The 16948-nt window shown below is 41.8% G+C and overlaps 1 protein-coding gene across 6 annotated transcripts in view; it reads left to right on the forward strand.

Moving 5' to 3' along the window:
- The window catches only part of Ctnnd2 (catenin delta 2), an 851684-nt gene that overhangs the window by 750385 nt on the left and 84351 nt on the right, over positions 1–16948 (forward strand). For 4 of the 6 annotated variants that reach the window (XM_031360311.1, XM_031360309.1, XM_031360314.1 and 1 more), the window contains 2 exons: positions 3708–3782; positions 4872–5022. In XM_031360311.1, the coding sequence (XP_031216171.1) occupies positions 3708–3782; positions 4872–5022 (226 nt within the window). The remainder of the gene's footprint in view (positions 1–3707; positions 3783–4871; positions 5023–16948) is intronic. The other 2 variants (XM_031360312.1, XM_031360310.1) reach the window with 1 other exon arrangement.

Here is a 16948-nt window from a genome sequence, read left to right on the forward strand (position 1 = left end):
TAATAACCATCATTTGTGTTTTATTCTGGCTGATATTTTTAATGAAGTCCCAGGAGTTCCACGTTCAAATCAGACAACCCAGATTTAAAGGGTTAAATAACATTGACTTGATCTTTCAGTTCCTCTGTGTAAGGAGATGTATTAGACAGAAATAACTTTGTTTGCAGTAGTTCTTTTTAGGTTCATCTCTTGAGCTTCATTTTGCCTAACAACAAAACTAGGCGGAAACAATCTAGACGTTGTCAGTAAATTCAGCAGAACACAGCTTTCTCCCATGTGGTCATGCAATATCTTCTAGACTTGTGAGGTTCTGTGAGCATCTCTATGCAGATGGGGTCAGAGTTAGATGTTGCATTGATTTTGTCTCTCTGTCTGGAGTCAACTTTACTCGGTGGTGCCTCCTGTCTGTGTGATGGTTGGTGACTGGACCACCTCTGCTCCACTACTCTCCCAGCCTCACCTCCCTGTTGAGCATCCTTTAATGCAGCCATATCTCTTCTATACTAACAATCATTGTATGTCACTTGCTTCCTAGACAGGTGAATCATCTGTAGCTCTTTTCTTCTTCACACTTCAGCCCATAGAAGCTATCAAAACTATCCTTGCTGACACTGGGGTCACAGAAGCCAGTCATACTCCATGGATCACTCTAGGATGATATTGAAACCTTTACTTGTTAGTGTGTGGCCTCTTCTATAGTCCTAAAAGGGAAGTAGTCTGTTGAAGCTCCATTCTTCCATCTTTGTTGAGTAGGGTAGAGGGGACAAGCGAACACACACATGCATACACACACACACACACACACACACACACACACACACATTGGCGACTTGCCCCGGACACTCCAGGGTTTCAGTGACAGCTCTTTGAGTACTGTTATCTTTCTTAAGTCTTCCCATACTGTCACTCCCCACTAGTTTGGAGACTCCCTGTGGACTCTGGAAAGTGAACAGTTTGTTTTCTGCTTCTTCTAATCCTCTTTTAATATATGCAAGCTTTTTAATATAGCACCTGGAGTTGTGTACTAGTCTTAAAAACAAACCATTTGCTTTTTCTTCTCTATCCCACTCTGACATCTTGTGGAGCCAAATAATGGCTTTAACCTCTGTCCAGGAGGAAAGGGAAGAAACTAACATTTACTGTCTGAAGTATTGTCTCATTTTACATAAACAGAAGTGTCCCTTTCCTGATACAACCAAGATATTCTAGTTACATGTGGCCTTTTGTGTCAGCTCTAGTCAATCAAGACAGATGTTTCCAAAAATAGATTGAAGGGCCGGGTAGGCCAATTCATAGTCCTTAACTATGGTTAACTTGGAATTTTAGAAGGAAGTTAAATGGATTATTGGCAACCCAAAATAATAGAATGAAAACCAACATTCTTTGATTAATTTGTAAGGAGTTCTATAAACTACGGAATGAAGATGTCCATAATTGACAGTGCCCTTCTGCGGGACAGAGTACAACAGAGATAAAGCACATTGACTCAGATTCAGTGCTTCATGAATTCAAGGCCAGGTTGGGTATTCCCAGTCTGAATTTTGCCACACTTCCCTTGTATCACCTATAAAAAGGATTGACAATGGTACCTGCTTCCCAGAGCTGAGGATTAAATGAGTTCAAACATACAACCATGAAAAACAAATATTTCCTACTAAGTGTTTTGTTAGATGTAAGTGAGGATGCTTTGAGGAGTCCTGCTGTCCTGAGCCATCTTTGGGAAATCAGCGTGTCAGAGAAAGTATGAATCTGGCATCAGGTTCTGCTTTTTGGCTTGGTCCACATGTTCTTCCTCCCTTCTCCCTCCTCAATCCTCCCTTTTCCCTTGTCTGTCCGCCCTCCTCCTGCTCCCTGATCTTGCTTCTCTTCTTTTGCTTCTTTCTTCTCTGCCCTTGACAATACTGATCCTCTTGTCTTGCTCATGGGTCACTCTTCTCAGTATCATCCCTGCCACACTTGGTCTGTCCCTCTACTTCGTGCTGCTTTGCTCAGTGCCTATTCCCAACAGTCTATTGACAAAACATGGGGGTCTAGTCAAGTTATTGACTCCAACCAGGAACTTTCTACTATGACTTTAGTGACACCTGTGATGACCTTTCCCATTAAAGCTTTTGTCAACTCACCTTTCAAGTCACCACTGTGCTTAAAGAGAAGCAGCTCCGTTCCCTCAGGAACACTGTGTGTCTCATGCTTCTGTCCAGCTTGGACCTGTGAAGCATCCACAGCTCCAAGGCATCTTTGTCTACATCATGCCTTCTATTCCTTTAACTTCTTGCTGGGCCACACATGGCTTGCCAGTCCATTCCCAGGCCTTGCTAGGCTGATGGCTTAAGAGTATTACAGACTCCTGTCATGGAAAGTCAAGAAAGACTCATCCACATTTTCACCACCTTTTAAATATGTTGCAGATGGCAGGCCATAAACTGTGGTGATATGAGAAATCTCTCTCTCCTCTCTCTTCTTCACTCTCTACCCCCCTCTGACACAACACATACACACAACAGAGAAAGTAAAGAGTTAAAAGTACCAGAAACAAACAAAATGTTCTGTCCTTATGTCACCTGAGTGTGAATCAAACCCATTACCTAGTTGTCAGTTTTCACATCACAAACCACACATCTGTAACTCATGCATCTTGGAAGCCCCCATGGTTATTTTGGTTCAGTTATGTTTTGTTTCAGATCAAGTTCCCAACAGAGTTAAAGGGACCCTCTTCATGCTCCACTCACCAGACCATCTCTCCATCCATCACAGGGGAGAGAAGTGTTGAGATGGACCCTCTGCTAATATCATAGCTGTGTCATTTGGGGTCGTTTCATATATGGTAGTGCACCTCTGTGATGTAGAATGGAGGTCAAGGATGAACCACAGTTTGAAGTCTGATCATAGAAATGTAATAGTAAGGAGTGTTGCAAGAGCAAAGAGAAAGAGTGTGAAACCCAAGGAGAAGCGGGTTCAGGGACAGGGGTATTTCCTGTGGCGAGGTTATTTAATATTTTATATTTAATGTCATTGTGATGCAATGATGATGCTAATCTCCCTGTGTTTTGAGAAACTGGAAGAGACCTCAAGTGTAGAATCCAGGAGCTTAAGACCTGGAAGACTTGGTAGTGGAAAGGAAGCCATCTCTAAGGCCTGTGCTTAGGACACCAGGAACCCCAGTCTTATTTATTACTAATAGGTACCCTTTAATTTCTCCATGTTGACCAGAACTTTGAACCCTACTCTCTGCAATCCAGGGTCTCTCCTTAGTTTTACAGAAAAGACCAACCATAAGTGGCTGCATAAGCTTAGGCTTTCGGTCTTTTCTTTGTTGGGTGCTAGACACTCAGAGGAAGCAATGAGTCTAGAGTAGGCCATGTTTCTTTGTATGGGACAGGTGCATGTGTGGACATGAACACTTGTTACCAGGAGGAGCACTTCCACTCTGGGAAACGCTATTAGAGTTTAGTGGCATCCAAACCTTGGTGTTTCACCACTGTCACTGGACTCCTGAACAATTGTTTCTGAATGTGGAGCTGTTGAGTAGTTCTCTAGAGCTGAGAGATGTCCCAATGAGTTTTATCTATGTGCCCACTCCTCAGGCACAAAGGGGAAAGAAAAGACGCCTGCGTTATTGGATGATAGTGATAAGAACAATGTTAATGTGACTTCTAATGTAGGATGGGATGAAGTTGTTTGTTTTTTTAATCTCATATTTCATGCAGGGCTGGGCTGAGGATGTGGCAGGCATGGCGTATGCCCTACGTTCACTGCCAGAGGGGGCTCCCTGCCTGCCACAGGTGAGAGCCAGCTCTGGGGTGCCTGCCCCTATGGGAATGGGGGGCTGGAGTGGGCCTGGTGAGGGAGGGGCTGGGAAGGACTGGTTCCCTCAGAATCTGAATCCTCTTTCCTGAATGTATTTTTTCCAGATTGTAAATGAAACTACAACTAATCAAACCTTTGCCATCGGTTTTTCTCAAAGCTGTCTCTGGAACGCTGTGGAACAATGTAAATCATGCATGCACATTTGCAAAGCTTGGCTACCTGTGTTTGCTTAAGTGACTCGGAGTCTGAGGGCTTTATCTGCCCAACGATACCTCTTCATTCAACAGGAAGCATCAGCTGTTCCATAAGGACACCAACCCCAAACTAAAACAAAGTAGTGTCTTTTAAAAAAATAGGAAATTGAGTGATGGCCCTGGAAATAATACATTTTTATCTTAATGTTCTTTTTTTGAAAAAAAAAAAAGTTAACTATTTTCAGTCTTGCTTCCCAATGTCATATTTTCCTCTTCTCACTCCTATATTATTTTTCTACTTATTTTTCTCTTATTATTCAACAAAGAGCCTGTTCCTTTGCATGCATGGCACTTGATCTTTATGACCCACCTCCTCAGAGATCTCTGCAAAGGCCACCCACATTCCACCCACACCAACCTTTGCATTGTGGTGGCTCCTCACCCCCTGTCCCTCCCCTTCCCTCTCCCCCTCCCTCTCTCTCCCTGTCCTTCTCCTCCTCCCTTCCCTCCTCTCTCCCTCCCTCTCTACCTCTCTTTCAATATCAGTGGTCAGCTCTGCCCACCCCAAACCTCCACATCCTACAGACAAACTTCCACATCACATGTGCACATCCCCCAAGTGCTGAAAACGTTGTCTCAAGAGAAAGGAATTGTGGTTCATGGAGTGACCCAGGAACCTTTATGTTCAGAGAGGGAAGCAAATGCCCTCCAATGCATGTCTAACATATTCAGCCTGTTCTGCAGCAGGTCATGGCAGTTCAACCGTTTTGGCTCCTGCAAACAGCTGTCTGACAACCCTCAGAGCTGCTGGCTTCGTAGGGCCCTCTCACCTCTGTCTCTAACCTCCTCTTGCCTTCTCTCTTTTGCCAGTGGTCCGTGTATATCCGAGCTGCTGTCCGGAAAGAGAAAGGCCTGCCTATTCTTGTGGAGCTCCTCCGGATAGACAATGACCGTGTAGTGTGTGCAGTGGCCACAGCACTCCGGAACATGGCCCTGGATGTCAGAAACAAAGAACTCATTGGTATGTCCTCTAACCCACGGCCCCAGTTATTTACACAGGTTGTATATATGGCTGAATTCTTCCATAGAGCATATGCATGTGTGCAATACTGTGTTTATTGGGAGCTCTGTGTTTTCTGGCTTTGAGGAATGCACAGGCTGGCCCTTTAGAATTTGGAAGGGAGTGTGGTCTCTAACCTTGCAAATGGAAGATGATCTCTGTGATTCATATTTAATCCCGTGCTCTCCACATTCCAAAGCTCTGCTGGGCTGTTTGTTTGTTTCCGATGTGGTGAAATTAGGATGTCTGATGAGGTACTTCCCCTCTCCCACATCTCTCAATTCTTTTCCTTTATATATTTAGTTATCTACTCCTATATTATTTATTTATATAAGAGGAAATCAAAATGAAATAGTCTCCAAGGAAGCATTAAAGAAATAATATATGCCTGTATCTCTTCTACAAATGATTCTCTTCATCCCGTATTAGTTCTAGGTCTGTTCTAGGTTCAGGGATTCATACCAATGAGTGAAGGAGACAGGAAGCCTTGGGACACTCAGGAAAAGTCCATGTACCATAACCAAACGAATGTATGAGTCACATGCTGGCTAGAATTATTCTTTCGGGGAAAGTGGTGATTGAAGCTGTCATTGAGGAGCTTGGAGCTTTTAACAATTTTAAAATGTGTCATTCCATGTCACTGGATGCTTCTCCAATGTTGGAAAAAATGTCTGGTTTTCATTCTAAAACCTTGTCCTATACCCATTGAGCAGACTCTTATCCTCCAAGTATGTTGGCCACCAAGCTGTTCCATGACAGTAGACTCCTCTGGTCTAGACATTCCCTATATGTAGAATCATGTAATATGTGAACTTTTGTGCCCTATGTCTTTGATTTTTAGAATGTCCATGGTTTGTTTTATTTTACATTAATAAAGTATAATTGTATAATTGGAATGCAAAGTGGCATTAATACACACACACAGTGTAGAACAGTCAAATCAAGTTACTTTCACTTGATTTGTACCTCACTAACAGCTCACACTGTCCTTCGGTAGATTAAACAGCCAAGGCTGGCAGCAACTATTCAATCCTAGTGCTAGGATTATAGACCTAAACTACCATACTGGAATCAATATATATTTGTAATAAAACATTTGACTGTTATTCTGTAATTAAAAATAACCAACGTCATCCTGCCCCACCCATCCTCCAGCCTGCAGCCTCCAGTAACCAACATTCTGGTTTTGCTTCTAAGAGTTCATTCCTTATAGTCAACATTTCTATTTCCCTTGCCATGGGTGTCCCCCCTGCCCCCGCTGTTCCATCAATGATGTCAGAAATGTCATCATTTTCTTCTAGTTGAAGTCTGAAGAACAATCTATTGCATGCCCCATTTTCTTTATACATTCATCCACTAATGAACACAGGGCATGGCTCTGTGTCCAGGAACTAAATGGCTGGATCATATGTTAATTATATTTTCACTTTTAAAATGTAACTTCCATAACATTTTCCTTGATATCTGTACTAATTTAAAATCTCACCATTGAAACCCAGAGGAAAGGATCCTTCTGCCCCACACCCATCATGACTTATAAAAGCTGTTCGGACAGGTGTAAGGTGATCTGCATTTCCATAATGGTTCAGTAATGTTGAGGGGGTTTTGGTTTTTTGTTTGTTTGTTTGGTTGGTTGGTTGGTTTTTGGTTTTTAGAGACAGAGTTTCTCTGTATAGCCCTGGCTGTCTTGGAACTCACTCTGTAGACCAGGCTGGCCTTGAACTCAGAAATCTGCCTGCCTCTGCCTGCCAAGTGCTAGGATTAAAGGTGTGTGCCACCACTGCCCGGCTGAGTACTTTTTCAAATATCTCTTGGTCATCTGTGTCTCATTTTGAGACATGCCTACTTGTAATCTCTGCTATTTTTAAGCGGAACAGTTTTCTTGTTATTAGGTTTGAGTCTGTGTGTGCTTCGGTATTAACCCCTTGACAGGGTTAGGCTTTGAGACATTTTATCTCAACCCCCAGGTGACTGTCTGGTGCTGTCAGTTATTCACACCTTCAGCAGAATGTCTTTAGTTTCATGCAATGTATGTTTTGAATTTTCTGGCTCAGCTTTTGGGGCCAAATCTATAAGAATTAATGATCAGACCGTTATTTTGTAGCTTTCCCCTGTGTGTTTTCTTTAAAATGTTATGTAAATTTACATTTGGCTATGTAATATATTTTGAGCTTAGTTTTATATGTTGGCTGAGATTAGAGTCCACTTTTGTTCCCCTGTATACACAACCTTTCCACTTTAAGGGTATGGTTTTAAATGAAGGGTTTAGTTGGGAGTTGTTGATAAGAAAATATCTCAGGAAAGGCCTAAAAGGAACTGGCTATGCATCTATCTAGACGGAAGAGAATCCAAGTTGAAGGGGCAGCCTATGTAGATGGTGTATTGGAATGGGAGCTGGGAGCAAGTTAATGAGTTTGGAGTCTTCAAAGGCCTCCTTTGCCTAGCAGAAGTCACAGGATCCTAGGTCAGAGAGGCCTTCTTGTTCCTCTCTCAGTAAGTGATGCCTGAAAGCTGAAGAATCCTCAGGAACCTCCAGGGAAATATCACAAGCCCCCATAGATCACTGTCACAATGGTGGCATTGGAATCGAGGAATGACAGAGTTCCTCGTGGGCTTCCTACATGACTCCTGGACAGTTTACAGGCTGGAGTCCAATAGCATTGCAGCAGATGACAGTTATCAGTGGATGGCATCTGGAATCTAATAGATTCTGGTCCAGGCAGCTGGACCAACCACTGCAGTCAAGGTGCAGCGTACTGTAACAACTGGCAAGTTTGGAGAAGTAAGGTATGAGTGCAGAAATGGGCAAAACTCTATTCCTGTACATTTGAAGCCCCAGGCATGATGTGCTGAGTAAACACTTGCTGATCCAGGAATTAGAATCCTTTCCCCTGCCATGTCCCAATGCACATCTGTTCCTCTACCCAGAACCAATGTACGTGCAGGTTTTCATGTATTGGCTCAGAATAAACTCAGATTTCAGGCCCATGTCTCCTAAGTGTACTCACATCATCCTAACCATATATTACAAAGAAGAAAGTAAATGTGAAATTTTGGTATTTGTACTTATTTTGGGATTAATTTTCATATTTGCAGATTCTGTGTGCTTCATATATTTAAACTAAGCTATTTGATCAAAAGGTCAAAGACCCCTCTGCATACACGCTTTTCCTCTCCTTTCCTTAAAGAGTTAGTTATTCCAGACAGGACCAGCACTGGGGCTTCCAATAAAAGCCTCATCACTCCTCTATAATATAGAGAAAAAATCAATAGCTAATCAGTCTACTGCCTGGGTGCTAAGCACTGCGTATTGTGCAGTTGTGTGTTTTATGTCTTTTGTTGGATTAATATATAACAAAATAGTGAACTATCGATTGGCCTTCTAGCTCATGGGCATCCCTTCTTTCTCTGACACTAGTTATCCTGTGGTCCTTCCGAGAATGGAGCACTTGAAGCTCCATATTGTCCATTAAGCCGTTGCTATCAGATATTGCCAACTAGTAAATGGAGGCAGCCATTCAGAAACAGACTTGAAATCACCAAGCCTGTGGACTTGTTGAACACAGTAACTTCTTTTTGTGAATGAAAAGAGTAGAATTTACCAACATATTAGATTCTGTTTAAGAGATAGCACACTTTACTCTTGTCAACTAGTTGACTCAAAATACTGTATCAAAAATGATTATTTGTACAGAGAAATGCTATACAGCACTTCACATGTTGAGGAAAAAGAAATGATGACTTTGAGCCAAGAACAATGAAAAAAGAAAAGACTAGTGTGGCCATCTTGTGTCTTCTGTCAATTGTCTCTGAAAGTTTTGGTGATATCACCTGATAGCCTTTCAATTATGATACCATGACAGTAATATACATGCAGAAAAAAAAACTTCCCTGAATTTTGGATTTTTATTTTATCTCCTGCTGATGGTTTGTCATACCATATTCTCTTCCAATGCTGGGCATTGTCAAGTTGTCACTTGACAACTTCAAATTGGGCATGAAATCATGGAGAAGGAACTCATGTTCTGCCGTGTGCCATGTTGCTGAGCTATGATGTTCAGTAAGTTACGTGTATTACATTCATTAGCTTACAACACTGTCAACTTATAATGGCTTGTTGTGACATAGCCCCAACTGGATGAGGATCACTGTATGTAACATTACTTACTGGTCTTGTTTCTTTCTCCTCCACTGGGACATGAGCTAGTAAGGAATGGATGCCTTGTCTCATTCTCTAATGTATTCCATGTGTCTGGAATGGCATGTGACCATAGGAGGGAGTTGATGAATATTTGCTGAATGCATAACAGAACTTCCTTTTTCCTGTCCAACTGTCATCTTAAATATGCCATTGAAGAAAAGCATTAAGTAAACAAGTTAAAGGAAGCATAAACCAGAGAAAAGGATTCCATGTTGATGGACAGCCAAAAATGTCTGTTCATTTTTCTCCTTAACTGTTGTAGTTGCATGAGGGCGGGCACTTAGAGTTTCAGAAGGACTTCAGCCTTTTCTGTCATTGGTTCTGAGGTCTGAGTTTAAATTACAGCTCTCTTGGACTATTCTCTTAATTGGCGTGAGAGTGGGCTGACAGCCACATTTGCACTCGAGGGAAGGATCATCTTCAGAGGACTCCATTATCAGGAAGTGGTTGAGTAAGCAACAGTCACACTAGTTCATTACATTTAAGGAGAAACAAGCAGTACCACACTCTGGAGCCTAGCTACCTCTGTGCTCCTCCTCCTCTTCCCATTGGACTCTTTCCATGGCTGTGTGTATGTCTCTGCAAACTGATGCTGAGTGTGCTTTATAGATAGGTCCTGAATTCTTTCTAATGACATGGCACAGTAGTGAAGGCTAATGCGTGTACATACATTCTTTGCAATATTCAGAAATGTTAATTTTCCCCTATGTGATGAAGGTTGGTCTACAGAGAGGGGGAGATTACCTTCACACATCCATTCATGTTTCCAGTTTGAAGCTCATTTCAGCACTGGACAGTTCCCAATGGCACCCCTAGTCCTCATCCTTCACTACCAGACAAACCCAACAGAACCAAATCCCTAAGACACCTGTGAACTTGCACCTCCTGATCTCTCACTTTACTTGAAGCCCAGCTCAGATATCCCTTCCTAATGAAAGCTACTTCCTTGACTCAGAGCTTTTCACATGTGCACTGTATCCTTCCCTGAAGCAGAGAGGAATCCGGTTAAGGATAGAGTTATGTTTACTTATTCATTGTTTTGAAACTTAAATTTTATTTCCAGAATTTTATATATGATTATTGTCTTTATGATACCTACTCTTTCCTCTATCACTCCAGCTCCTATGTCCCTCCCCTACTCCCTGTCAAATTATTGGCCATAAATTCCTTAATTATTATTGTTGCTGTGTGTACACATACCCGCTGAGTCCAGTTAATAATAATTAAGTTCTTTAATTATTATTAGTGCAAATAAATTCTTTAACTATTTTCACATTTTATTTTTAATAATTTAATTTCATATTTAATAATTTAATAACTATGGCTGTACATTCACACACCTGCTGAGTACAGTTAATGTTGTTAGTGTTTGTATGTGCATAAAGCTGACCACTTGGGATTAGATTATCTATCAGGGTTCACTCCTGAGTTGTATTTATTTTCATCCCATAATGCCTGGAGCTTTTCTGTGCCTGTAATAGGCACTCAGAATACATTTGCTGAGTATATACATCCATTAGTGATGGATGAATAGCATGTTACTTATTATGAAGAGCAGATCTAGAGGGGCATTACAGGATCTTTATGAATGAATGGAAGGAATTGTCTGGTTCAGCCTTTACCTATAGAGTCCAGGAACGTAAGGAGATGCTGCAGATGTTCTGTCAAATCCATGATTCTAAGCAGACTCATTTAGATGAGAGTTGAGATTTGTTCTTCACTTTCCACATATGACTCATCCATTGCCAATGACGTCTGTGCTGGCAGGGCATCTGCATCTCCAAAGTATGTTGACAGAGCCCATGGAGTATCTCTCTTGGCTCCCTGAGTGATGACGGTTCCTGGCCACACCTCTGGCAGGCAAGCCATGTCTAGAATGCTGTCAGCATCTTTCTAATTCTCTGGTGCATCTCCTTGAGCTGAAGAGGAGAGTGTGTCCATCACTTCATGAGCCAGGACCCCTTCGCTTTCTGACTTTACCACCTCCTCGTGTTGCTATGAGGACACAACCTTTCTTTATTGTTTGAGTTGTTCTTCACTTTGGCTGAACTTTTTCCTTTGCCACCTAATGGGGCTTCTCTCTCGGCTTTGACCTCCCTGCCTGTCCTAACAGCGATGGAGGCACAAGGAAGAGCTGGCTGTTTTTGAGGTCAGCAAGGAGCTGTTTCCTAAAAATGGACACAAATGGAGCACAGTCTCTCCTTGTGTACCAGGCAAAATGCAGCTCAGACTCCCACACAATAATGAGGTCTAGGCTGCGAACCCACTGCATATCTTTCAGTTTTGAGTCTCTCTCTTCTTTCATCAGTGAGAATGGAAGCCTACTCTGTCCTAACTTTCTTCCCTTCTCCCAATTTATTTTAAATATTTAGATTTAAAAACATATATTTTGGCCATTCTAAAGACTGAATAGAATATGCTGGAGATATTTAGAGAATGACAGAAAATGTTCCATATTTTACCAAAATGAATGAGGAGATGAACGAAGTAGGAGGAATTTTGTCCATGGGATTACAAGTTCGTCTCTCCCTACACCAGATCTTTTTGCAGTGAGATGGTGTCCTTTCTCTTGGAGGCCTTCAGGAGGAGCTGCTGTGCAGAGGACAAAGGGTGGGGAATCACTATTGGGCCATGGCTGCCCCGAGGGAAGCACGGCTTGGTAAATGTTCATTTATTCATCCTGTGAGTGTATTCTTAACAAGTATCTGCACTTAGGGAACTCTAGACCTTGCAATACTTACTTTCAATTAAATTTTGTCATATGTTCTTACCTGAGGTCATGAATGTATGGTTCTGAGGACTAAACAGATATCCGTGCCTTTGTCGTGGCCTCCATAGCAATGATTCCTTTGAAACGATTGTGAAAACTCTATGTAAATTTGGAAGCTTAGAATTAAGAAACATCCTAGTCACCATACGATCCCTGTTTGGAATATGGTGTTGTGCTATGTCTCCTGGCAGAACTAAAAAGCAGAGAGCTCTCTAAGGTTCTATCAGTTAATTCAGATAGATATATGCATGTGTGCCTGCATCTGTGCCCTTGACCCTGACTAATCTCTGAGTCCAGGGAAAGTCTTGGGCCTCTGGAAAATTCAAGACACTCCAGGAGGCAATGTGCCATTTTACTCCTGGGAAAGTATAAACTTCACTTTATTAAGTAGATCTAAAGAAATTTTAGAAACCTACCTTTTATGCATCCCAAAACATGCTCTTTAGCCTAGGGCAGATGTTGTTTTAATTAAAACACGTGTAATTTCAATTAGTATTTTAAGAAGAAGCTTGATTTTCCAGACAAGGTGATTTATGAGAACATTCTTTTCTGTCTCACATTAGTAATTTGGTCTCAAAAGCAGATCCTAGCAAAAGGAGAGCTCTGTGCTTCAGCCAAACGTTTACATCTTCAGATCAGTTGCTTGTACCCTAACCCTCAGGACCCAGTCTCCCAAAGGCTGCTTCTCTTTTCTGTGAAACCATGACTTCTTCGTTAATTAAGTTTGGATATTCACTGGAGAATGTTGGTGACTGGGGCTGGCAGATAAGAATTCCTTGGCAGGGTAGTTATAAATAAATCAAAGAGTCAAAAATCATTTTATTAGACAGGAATTTAATGGTTCATCCCTTGGAAATGTTTCATGTAGGTAAAAAGCAAAAATGAGAATTTTTATAGTGGCTTCCAATTCAGCTGAAAGGCCTCAGAGAAGAGAAGGAGAGAGAAAGGGGGCGGGGTTTCGTGTTGACTAGGCACATGTTTAATGCCTAGCCAAACAATTTGAAGAAAATGCTTAGGGAAGAGGCTGCGTGGGAAATGAAGTGGCTCTCTGCTAACATCCCGTCAAGTCTTGAGAAGTTAAAAGTAGAAAGAAGCTTTGGGAGGATAAGATGTTCAAATTGCATTCCCTTTGAAGCATGAACTGTCACCCTTTCTCCTTGTCACCTGTTCCCATCCTGGCTGCCACATACACACAGTCTGGATCATGTGAGGAGCAAGTTTTCTCCTCTCATACCAAAAATAATGTTGTACAAAAACTTTAAAATTTTTAAGGTGAGTATTCTTTTAGCCACCAGAGCTTCTATTTGTTATTTTCCCTGCTTGGTCTTGAGGAATGACCAAGCAGGTGGATACATTTGTCATTAACCAGTCAAAAGGACTAAAATGTTGACAAGCAGTGACCTAAATCATGGCTTAAGAAGGACCTGCCTTCCAGAGGAATGGTCCTGAGCCAGATGACTGACCTGCTGCTAAACTGAACTCTCTCGGAGGAGACAATGATGCACCTCCATCTAGAATCTACTTAGAGATAGACTCTACTCTTTTACTAGAACAATATTAAATAGCTTTTACATAGCTTCTACGATTTTGATCCTAAGTCCAGTGTGTCAAGAAGAGGTCAAGATCATTATGTTCATGCTGCCAGACAGGAGCCAGTGGGATGATTAGTAACAGGCATGATAAAGGAAGCAGCTAGGGCAGCTCCCAGGAGCCCCTCTGAAACTCTCCTGAGAACTCTTTCACAGACTTCTGGTGTACAGAAGGGTTTTCATCTTTCACACTGTAGGAAGTTCATGATCTATTACTGTGTGATAGAAATGCCTGTCTCTTATTTGTAATAAAATTGCTTATTCAATTTTGTGTAGTATGTCTTAAATCAGTATCAGGTAAAACTATTAGCTCTGAAAGATACAATTCAGAATACAAAAGGAACTTGTTTCCTAACATACATCTATCCTCTGAACCACAGAGATTATCGCCCTTACCATCATTTGATAACAATTTGGGGTAGAATGACATGGGGTGAAGAGGACAGATGCCACCGTGGGATGTGCTGAGGAAAGAGTGGTAATGCAGCTCCAGCATTAGAGGGTATCCTGTGCTTGAGATGGACCACAAGATAAAAACCCCAGTAGTCCTCACCTTGAGACTTGAGCAGTTTAATTTGCTTGTCAGAAAGAAAAGTTATAGCCATGGAATGAAAAGGAGTGGTATTAAATTTTTAATTAAGTTCACAGACAAATGTACCTGGTGCCTGCATGAGTCAGGTCATTTTAAAAGTGACCTTATTACTTTTAAATGTTACCAACCCAATAGTTTTAACTCTCAGCCACCCTCAAGTTCACTCTTCACATTCTAATTCAAACCCAGGTGCTCTCTCTGCCTGCTGCCATTTTCCCAGAGAAGAATGCTTTGAAATGCTGGGTTTTTTTTCTTCTGCCTTTTCCTTCACACCAAGGGGTAAATCTTTAAATTCTAGAAAAGAATTTAGAAATAGGCAAAATACTAGTGTATATATGGCCAGTTAACTTTGTTACTAGGCAGCATAAAATATATGCTTTCAAAGTAACGGAAGTAAGCATGAATGATTTATCATTAAAAGTATGAACTTGCCAAAGAATAAGATATAAAAAAGTAATGGAAAGCAAACGTCATCACAATGATATCTTCAAAGTACTCAAAGCTGGTGGACAGGAGCAACAATTCCAGACCCCAGTCGGGGACAAGTATATATTCTGCCATATTGCCTTCCTAAGTACCTCCCACCTACGGGTGACCACACACATCTGATGCAGTTGGGTCAAACAAATTTGTTTAGGGGCTTGTTATTTTACATAAATGATAGACTGGCATCTCAGGAGGAATCTGTCCTTAGGCAAGTGGCTTACAAGTTAGCGGTATTTTTGTTCCATTGATTGCATAGGCACAGTAATTAAAACCTAAAACAGAACTTTGGCTCTCACAATTACCACGAATTTGTCTGTAATGACTCTTCTTACACTGTGGTTTCATTTTCTTCATTCTGCACATATTGTTATGGTATGCCAGTTATGGTGTGTGAAAAGAATACAATAGAGTGAATTCCATAACTCCTTCAGTAGAGAACACCTCATAGCCTTCCACAGTCTCCTTCCCATAGCCTCAGGAGTCACAGGTGTCCTGTGAAGAACATCTCTGGCCTTCAGTGTGGAGACTGCCTCAGACTCTAGGTGAGGTTAATTGGTCCTCTTGAAGGTCAAAGACCTTCCCTTTGGGACAGTTGCTAATCTACTAAAGAATGACAAAAAGTTAGGGAAAGCCAAGGAGTAATTATTTTTGCCTGGATTGGTCATTTCTAGGTGGCACTGAACATTCCAGAGTTACATGGTGTGTACTACCTTCTATAACAGATCATTTACACACATACACCACACACACGCACACACAACAAGAAAAAAATGGAACTGTATTTCTTGGGGAAGAAGAGATGGTAGATTGGAAACAGGGAAGATAGGAGATGCTTGAATACTGGCAAATGTTGCTTAATAGAGAAGGAAGTAGGCTGCTCCTAATCATTCATGGAAGAAACAAAGGAAGTTTTGTTTGTTTGTTTGTTTGTTTTCATGAAGCCAAAGACTAGAATTAGGTTAAAAAAAAAAAAACATTTGAATTACAAGGCAGAGGGGGCCTCCTCTGAATCAATATTCCACACTGCAAGCTTTGCTTCTCTGGAGTGAACAGTAGAGGTCTCTGGGTAAGAAACTGCACACAGAGCCTACATTTAGTGGATCGGTGTCTACCACTGTGCAGCAAGCCTCCCTTCAGTAAGTCTGTGTCCTCTAGGGTATGAGTAGAATTTCATCCCTAGCAGTGCGGCACAGGACGGAGAGCACAGGGAAGAGAGCTTTGGCATTTCTTCATGTTGGCTGAAGGCAGCACTTCTGAGCTTGCCAGTTTGTCATTTTCCTGCATAGCTCCCTGAGGGACTCCACCTCTGACAGGCTTCATGCAGGAATGGAGTGGAGAGTTTAGGAGTTTGGGAAGCAGAGAGATATTTTGGAGAATGATGCAGGAAATCATGCCAGCTTACATCACAAACTAGAGGCACACAGCTTTTCCAACTAAGGCTTGTTTATCTCAATGCTCTCTGTTCTGGCCGGAGACCAGATGTTCAATATATATATATATAGGGTGGCAGCTGCGGCTCCCCACATCTGGCCACCCTTGCTGTAAGGGGCTCAAACACAGAAGACTGAGGAAGGGAAGGACTAGGGAGGGCGTGTGGTTATCTATTAAAGCATCTCCCCTCTGGAAACTCCTCTCTTTCCTCCCTCTCCCTTCCCCTGCATGCTCATTTCTCAGCACCAGGTTGGGATCAGCTCTGTTGACCCTGACTTCTCAGAGTCAGCACAGTCTCTATTTGTTCCTTGGTTCCTCTATGATCTGAGTCACTAGATTTCAATCGTGGGTCAATTCCTCTCCAATTCCAAAGACATGTGAGATCCCTTACTTTAAACACACATAGGTGAAGGCCCAAACAAGTACTAAGAAACAGCACCATCATGGGGCTCAAAATGAGATCATGTCTTAGGGAGAGGAGAGATGGATCAGAACTAAAAAGACTTGGGGGAAGAGAAGGGTGTGACCACAACATGTTTACATTTAAAATTGTTTCTGAATGATAAAAAAAGAAAGAGGGGGGCAGAGAGAGAGAGAGAGAGAGAGAGAGAGAAAGAAGGAAAGAAGAGCAATTATACCCCCACCCTTCCCTTACACTTATGTGGTACTTTAAAAATAAAATCAACTTTTTTTTTTATTGAAAATAGACTTTCTTCTTACAGTATATTCTTTTTTTTTTTTTCAAGACAGGGTTTCTCTGTGTAGCTCTGGCTGTCCTGGAACTCACTCTGTAGACCAGGCTGGCCTCAAACTCAGAA

The sequence above is a fragment of the Mastomys coucha genome, unplaced genomic scaffold (genome assembly GCF_008632895.1).
Source record: "Mastomys coucha isolate ucsf_1 unplaced genomic scaffold, UCSF_Mcou_1 pScaffold8, whole genome shotgun sequence".
NCBI lineage: Eukaryota > Metazoa > Chordata > Mammalia > Rodentia > Muridae > Mastomys > Mastomys coucha.